Source organism: Morone saxatilis, unplaced genomic scaffold (assembly GCF_004916995.1).
Source record: "Morone saxatilis isolate NCDOM2014 unplaced genomic scaffold, NCSU_SB_2.0 Contig0, whole genome shotgun sequence".
Taxonomy (NCBI): Eukaryota; Metazoa; Chordata; class Actinopteri; family Moronidae; genus Morone; species Morone saxatilis.
Window position 1 is genome coordinate 11,508,948 of NW_023339650.1, and position 8,491 is coordinate 11,517,438.

The following is an 8,491-nucleotide window of genomic DNA, read 5'->3' on the forward strand; positions in this document are numbered from 1 at the left end:
AGGCCAACGGGTTGGTATACATTTTAATCACAGCCCTGCCTTGATGCCAGAGGCTGTGGGTCAGATGCAAAGTGGCAACCAGTATGGCTCAGCAGTGAGGTCAAAGCACAAGTCCCTAAAGATGCAATTTCTCTAAATGGCCACTAGACACTGGTACCAAGACTGTGTGTGTGAATGTGAATGAATTATTTAGTTTCTGTTAGATTTGCCATCACTGTGTGAATGTGTGTGAAAGAGTGAATGTGGCATGTAGTGTAAAAGAGCTTTGAGGGGTGAGAAGACTAGAAAGGGAATTATAAGGCTTGATTCAGTGTATTTGCTTGATTAACAGAGGGGTCAACCTATTTGTTTTTACTCCCTGTTCATCTCTGCTCGGCTCCATCCAGCTGATCGGCAGTTAGGACATTTCTGTGGCTCTTAGAATTGACAATGTCAGTGGTTAAGGCCTAAACCCAAACATCCTCCAAGAAACCCAAATATGATGACTCAGATTACGTATCTTATTGTTTGTCTTCATTCAGCCTTTGAACAACTGGCAGATTACCATTAAGATAGATACCTTTGCTGTGACACACCTGTGAGCAACCATGATCAGAACCCATGATATGGGGACTGTACCGCCCATGTTTCCAGTTGGAGGGTTGAGATTCATCTCAGCTGGGCTTGTTGTCAGCACGTCTTTATCTAACAACAGTTCACTTACTTTACAAAACTGCACAACAAAAAATGCAGTTAGCAAGTCACTACCTCCTGCAGCTGCGTCATAGTTAAACCTATCCAGCATCTATCTGGCCTGCAGAAGGACTTTATTGTTAACTGGCTGTAAAAAGTCTCGAGCTCTTCCTAGTTTCTTGCATGAAGTATGTGGCTCATAGGTAGGTCCACTAATCGGAAGATTGTTGGTTCGATCCCTGGCTCCTGCCACCACATGTCGAAGTAACCTTAAGCAAGATACTGAACCCTAAATTGCTCCCAATGCTGTGCATTGGTGTGTGAATGTTAATGAATAAGTTAGTTTATGTTCGATGGGCTTTGCCATCACTGTGTGAATGTGTGTGAAAGGGCGAATGTGGCATGTAGTGTAAAAAAAGCTTTGAGTGGTCAGAAGACTAGAAAGGTGCTATACAAGTAAAGTCAAACATAAAACAAAAACTGAGATGGTCACTTTGCTGTGGCATCAACTTGTCATGCATACGTTTTGTCGGTCTCTGTTTAGCCTTAATAAAAATGTAATAATCTCGTCTTCTGAGCATGCAACACAAATACAAATGAGCACAATATGCTGGTTTTAAAAAATCCAAAACAGGCTTGTGACTTTTAGAATATAACATCATTTTACCCTCCAAGTTCTGATGCTAAGTGATGCTAACATGTAAAATACACTGAGAAACTTTTAGAGCAGGCAGGGTGCTTACATGAACAGGCATTTCAAAAAGAAGATTAACCACTGCTGGACTACATTCCTAATGTTTCATATGATTGAAGTTTGTGATAAGTGTGTGCAAAGAGGGACAAAGTGCATAGTTGATTTTAAGAAATGAATAACACTTAAAGTCCTGCCTTTGACATTCTGCATCACTCTCACTCTCCCTTATTTCCCATCACCCTCAGCTGTGAAGCATGAATGCCAAAAACACAGAGCTTACAAAAGGGCTCAAGTTCATGTCGCACCATGACAGGACCACTATGGTTTTGTGTGTGTTGGCAGTTGGCCCTGCAAGGCGTGGCCAGGGTGTGAGTTGTGGGCTGGCCATTTCAAGGGTAAAACGTGACTTTCCCCTCCGTTCACAGTGGGAATGTGACATTGACAAACTGTTTGCACTGCCGCCTCCTTCTTACCAGCTCACAAGGGAGCACATGCCAGTGTCTACTTAAGTGCCAACTGGTGGCTGGCCCTGTATGAGTGTGTGTGTGTGTGTGTGTGAGTTTGCAGCAAGCTCTGGCCAAAAGGTTTGTTTGGGCAAGTGTTGGCAGGGCTGGTCACTCTTCCATTCCCAGCCCTAGAGCCAGTATTATACAGTTCCCACGCATGTTACAGCCGATACCAGCCCCCTTACACACTCACATGTACATACACACACAGCCTATGCTAGATACACACAATGTATAATATTCACACTAACCACTGGTGCTGTGTGTAAACACAGAGGCGTGTTGACACTAAAATACAGCTTTGCAGATTACCCACCCTGAGTCAAGCTGTTTGCTAGCCGGTAAAATATTAGCTTTGGATTGGCGGCTGTCATGAGCTTAGAGGACAGACAGTGTCAGGTGTGTATGTGTGTGTGAAGGAGATTGACAATAATCCTAAGTATATGAAGTAATGAGTGTACAAGTATGTACATTTGTGTTTGTGGTGTGTCCAGTTGATGGATGTCAATAAATGGTCCGAGAATATAGACGGAGTCCGTCAGTGACCCAACCGGCCAGTCATGCAGACTCCGCGTGGAATGGGTAACCCTAGATGAGGGTAGCCCCAGAAGGGAGAGTGAGTCTAGAGGGGAGGGGCTGGGAACTAGGATGTGTGGAGTGCATAGAGAGGTGAGCCAACACCTCGGTGTAGCCTGGAGCAGCTGTCTGTCGACAGAGCAAATATGCAGTTACCACAGTCATACCTGCTACAACTACCACTGTGCTTGAGACTCTGTGCTGCAGCTGCCTCCTGGTGAGGGATACTGTTGGCACTGGATGGTGTTGCATACAAAAGTAAAGATTAAACAGAAAACTTACTCTGTATATGTAATCTGTATTTTGTCAACTTGTTATCCTTCTGAGGTCAACCAAAGCACCCCTATTCAAACCAAATACAACATTGTTTAGCACTAGGTCAGTAGGCTCCAAAATCCTGAAGAAAATGTTTGGTGGTCTGGTTTGACTTGATGTGATTTTATGTATTTGTTGTAAAACTGTACCGAAGGTGGAAAAGTATTTTTAAAAGCAGTTACTGTGTTATCAGAATGGTAGGTCTAATCTCTTTACATGTAGTGCTCAGGGGTAGATGGTGTAAGCAGTAAAAATGGTACACCAGCATAGTACAGATTAGGGTTGGGCAACATGTAAAAATGTTCCAACCGGATTACTGAAATGTTCTCACATTCATGTGTCCTGCGCCAACTTCAAAGTCGCTCACCTCAACAAGATACACAAGACATGGTTACTCAGTTTTTGCCCAACGTTAAAGCGGTTCTTTGTCTTTTTGTGTTCATTTGGAAAAATCTTAATTAAATATCCAAATCTACATTAACATCAACTTTTATTGAGCAAACAGTTAGCAGATGGATGCTAAACTTGGTGGACAAGTCCATTGAAGCTTTTTCTTAGAAAATGTCTGCCATAAATGTTAAGTTTAAATTATTAGATTGATCTCACAAGGAAAGAAGAAAATATAAAGTTAAAGATGCTATCCAGAATGTTTTTAATTAATAGTTTGTTAAAACATTAAATTATCAAATATTCTGTTATTGAGGAATGGTGTTGACTTGTCAATGGTTGGTGGTCTGCAGCAGTCCTGGTTATCAGTTCCGCTAAAGTCAATTTGAATACAAATTCAAATTCATTCAAATTGCAGTCAGCTGCTGACGTCATATTAGGGAAGTCATTTTTTGTTTATATCTTTCTGCATTTTCAACTATATTTTGAGGGTGACTTTTAAAGGGAAGTCAAAATATCACAGTAAATGTATTGGGTGGGTGCAAATCTATTTGGATCGGACCTAAAATAATTTTCTATTTATGGGAAACACTGCGTGTGTGTGTGTAGACATAGCACGTGTGTTTCTCACATGACTGATAGCAGTGGTGTAAGTGCCGTATCAGGCTGATGATATGGAGCTAGAACATGTTTACACACACACACACACACACACACACACACACACGCACGCACACAGCAGATTAGAACCAACATTAGCAACGCGATACTACCCTCCACTTATCTCTCTCACTCTGTGTATAAGTTTAAAAAATTGCCTTAATTTTGTGTTTCTGAGGTGTGTGTTTGCGGAGATGGGGTTTTGTTACCGCCCACATGAATTTTGGGCATAACAACCGCCGGTGTCAATGCAATTATATAATTGAAACATTATACTGGTTTAAATTTAGACAACTTGTTGATGATGTTTCTTTTTGTCTGTTCAGAGACGAGGGGCCATCTCCTACGACAGCTCCGACCAGACAGCACTGTACATCCGTATGCTAGGTAAGTGTTTCCCCACTCTCGCACACACACACACACACACACACACACACTCATTTTCAGTATATACACACATTTTCCACGACATCAGTAGTTTTATATATCCCGTGATCATTTTCATTTCGTAATACACAATGGCTTAAAAAGCAATGAGATGGAAAATGGACAGATCAGAAATGGAGAGAGGGATGTAGAGATGTAGAGATTATAAAAAGATGGGGATGCACTAGAGTGCATGTCCACTCAATCCCTGGCCTTTTGGTAAGCTCTCAATCAGAATAGATGTAGTTTAGATATAATGTTGAATGGTCTGTTGTTTGATCAGGTTTGTGTCCTTAAACCGACTAAGGGTTCTTTGGGAGAGTGTGTTTTTGTGTTTATGTACATGTGTCTGTGTGTACATACTGCACGTGTGTGGTTGTGTGTGTGTGTCCATTTGCCCTAAACAGGATAAGCAGTTTATAAAATGGATGAGAGGACAGAAGGCTCATAGCTCTGCCAGGCAGATGGAGTCAAAAGCATCTGGAAGCAGCCAGATCAGCCTTGGCTTTCTAATCAATAAGGTTATTGGGGATAATGGTGCGATTACAGCCTGTGTGTACCCCTGACATCAGTCTACCACACACAGATGTGCCCTTGCAAGCAACTTTTGCCACTTTAACTCATAGATCAGATGCGGTTTGGCTGGCAGTGAGCAGAATGAAACTAGAATTGCTCACAGTGTTATCCTGTCAGTGTCGTTCATAGATATTAGATTGCTGCTGTGAAGCATAGTGAGTAGGCAGGGAGCATTAAACAGCAGGGGCAGTTTAGGGCTTACTGAATGTCTTTGTTGAAATCCTGTTTATTGTAGCATTCACATAATATTACTATACTTTGTTTCTCTCCAGCTTGATAATGCCCATGAGTCGACTGCTGCCACGTGCGTGTACTCACACTAACAGCAATTTATTGAGCTGACTGAAGGAGCTTTAGCTGTTTAATCATTTTACTTGGCTAAGTATGATGGCAGTCTTACACGTCACCGGCATAAAGCATCTGTGTCTGTAGATTTTATATTAAATTGAGTGTGAGGAGAGGCACACTAATGCAGGCTGGTGTTTGCCTGGGCCAGGGTTCAGTCTGCCAAGTTAATGCTGATGTGCTTTCAAATAGCAGGACTCAGAGCTTTCGCCGCATCAGTTATAATGACATGACCTACATCCACCCCAGAGCACCAGCACTAATGCACCGCAGGGGAAACATGGACCCTGTGACTCTCAAAACACACTAATCACACAAGCACACACACACACCACACACCACAACACAACGTTGCTGGCCCCAGCACATGCATCTGAATTGACCAGATGTGTAATACTGTGGCACACACACACACTCTCTCACTCACTCACTGCCTAGGAGTGCATGAATTGTAGTGTCTTTTTGGTCATAATTTATGTTTTGCACGTGAAATGCCACTGAAATGGTTTCACTTTCCACATTCATACCAACAACTTTACAAACAGCTTTTCAAAATAATGTTGAGCATCATTATGCCTTGAATTGTAATTCTTAGTTTTTGGTATTTTGATAGGAGCTTGTGTAGTATTCAAACAGCTGTTTGCAAGTAAGTAACATGCTGGTTGGGGGAACACACCTGTGTGATGCTTTGATTTTAATTCTAATGCACATACGACACAATCAGAAGTGCCATGCTGGAAACATACCATTGCACTGTTTAGCACCTTGACGAGTATACTGCCATATAGCGTCTTGCCGCATATAGAGTGTTGCCTGGAACGACACACTAGCATTTTACTGCATCAGTGTCATAGCACCATCCTGTCACCTCACTACGCTCTCACTGCTCCTGACTGCAGTCTACAAGCAGGCCGGCCGCCGTCTGTTTGGTCCAAGTCTGGAGCCTGTTCCTGATCCTCTGCCTGAGTACTAAAAACAGTCCTAGATGGACTATAGGCCACTCTCAGTGTCTCTGAGTACTAATAGTAGAGCAGACTGTCCTGACATGGCATTGCTGCTTGTTGATTGACTGTCTGTTCCATTGAATTTTCTTTTCATTGGGGACATGTGAGTGGTGTGTTTGTGCTGACTGTGCCGCACATAGATAGTTTATACGAGGATCAAATAGTATTTACATAAACCAATCTTTTTTTGCTTGTTGAGTTTGCTGGAGTTACAAATGATGGGCTTACGTAGCATTTTGACATAGGTTCTGCGTTTATGTTTAGTGCTTAACACCGGAATTTCCCCATTGTGGGACAAATAAAAAGGAATATATTATCTTATCTTATCTTAATATAAGGATGATTATTTCCTGATTTGTTATGAAACTGAAATTGATGCTGAGTTTCGAGCTAAGTAATGCTATCCACTTCCATATTGATCAGAACATTTTTTGTTTTTAATCTATTCAACAACCGCAGCTCCCATGGGCTTCGGCTGAATTTTGTGGCTAAATCAAGAGATATGTTGCTGAAAATCCATTGTTCCATCCATTTTGTCTATTGGTCCTAGTTTTATAAAAAGGTTAATAGGTAAAGAGCAGTATTTAAATAGCACCAACTAGTTGCAGATTTTCTTTCTTGTAGTATAACTCTTCCAAAAAGAGTGTTTGTATTTGGTCATTTCTGTATCGTGCTTCAGTGTTTAGAGCAGCCGAAAATTTTTAAGTTAAAAATGTGTGGTACAAATGTCACCACTATCGCCTATCGGGTTCCTGGGGGCAGAATTAAAGACACCCATCTTGGAATGGATAAGAATGCTTCGGATGTACGAGTTCATACATTTATTGATAAGCTGAATTTCAGAAATATATGCCCAAGCAGGAATCGAAAGCCTGGGAGAGAGATTTATCAGATTCGGTGCAAATTAGAGGAAGACATTTAGGACAATGTTATTGAGCTCAAAAACCTAATAATCATATATACACTGAAATTCGTCACAGAGCATATCTAACACCTAGAATTAGACATCAAATGGGATTAACCACGGACCCACATTGCTCATTTTGTCCCCAGGGAACCTTTGGCTCTTTTGCACATGTTGTATGGGAATGTCCAGGGATTTTGGATTTATGGGAGAAGGTAATTAGCACAATTCCGGGAATTCTGGGTTAAAATGTTCAATATTAAAAGTGGAATGTAATTGGATTTAATCTGTTGCAGTTGAAGGTCAAATAAAAAAGTTAATAATAATAAAACAAAAAGTTAATCAAATTTCACTAAGCTGTACATTGGTGTTGTAGGTAAGAAAATATTTATTCATATGGCACTTCAAAAGTTGCAAAGTATTTCACAATAAAAGCATTTAGTGTGGAATATCACACAGGATAGTAACAAACACAAAAGCAACTAAATACAATTTATAAATCAGAAATAATATTTTAAGCAAAAATAGCAGTTACATTAAGTGAGGGGAATAATAGAGAGTTGTACATTTTCCTCTTTCTAAGAATATTTGCAGAAAACCACAATCAGTTTCAGTTTCTTAGGACAGATGAAAGAAGTCCTCTGTGATGAACACTTAACATTGTCTGGCTGTGACTAGTGTTATAGAGATTTGCTTAAAAGAGGACAGGATTTCCACTGTGTTGGTAATTCGACATACATTTGTGATTGTCTTATGGAAGTTCTCTGTTCATTGTCATGTGATAAAGCCCATCCTTGTGGCACTTACGCAAAATAAATTCCAGTGTATATAATCAAAAACATTTGTAAATACTGCTTGGCCTAGCACATTCAGACACATTTCTTTTCAAGCAGCATGAATCTTGAGGAAATAAGTGCTAATTTCTTCTAGGAGATGTGAGAGTGAGAAGTCAGGTTGGATTTGAACCGGAACGAAGAAGCTCCCACCCATACCTGTGCATCGACTTCCGAACTCTTCACAGTGAGTATGAATCACAACCTTGACTCGTCAGCCTCTCTGATAACAACAAGCATTATCAAACTGTAGCTCCACACAAAGTTTGTTCCTCTCTAGCAAGATTGACAGATGTTTGTGCACTGCTTTCAAACAGTATTTCACATGATGATAAAGACCAAGGTGTGTCTTAGTGTAAACTGTATGAGAGGCTTTTAATCAAAGCTTTGTCAATAGGTGTGAGATAAAATAACCACTTTCATACTCAATGAAACCTTTTTTAAATGGTTACAAAGAGTTGTGTTTGTGTCTGTGTGTGTTGACATTTTAACCCAAAAGTAATCCTACCTTATGCTCTCATGCTGACGTGTTTCCGGATTGCAGCCATGGTTTATTCAGACACAGTGCTTTTGTGTGCGTGTGCGTGTGCGTG

The 8,491-nt window shown here is 40.8% G+C and overlaps 1 protein-coding gene across 1 annotated transcript in view; it reads left to right on the forward strand.

Annotated features, from left to right (window-relative positions):
* The first annotated feature begins 2,464 nt into the window (after positions 1 to 2,464).
* The window catches only part of pde7a (phosphodiesterase 7A), a 10,831-nt gene continuing 4,804 nt past the window's right edge, over positions 2,465 to 8,491 (forward strand). The window contains exons 1-3 of the mRNA XM_035656725.1: positions 2,465 to 2,488; positions 4,137 to 4,197; positions 7,996 to 8,085. Of these exons, the coding sequence (XP_035512618.1) occupies positions 2,465 to 2,488; positions 4,137 to 4,197; positions 7,996 to 8,085 (175 nt within the window). The remainder of the gene's footprint in view (positions 2,489 to 4,136; positions 4,198 to 7,995; positions 8,086 to 8,491) is intronic.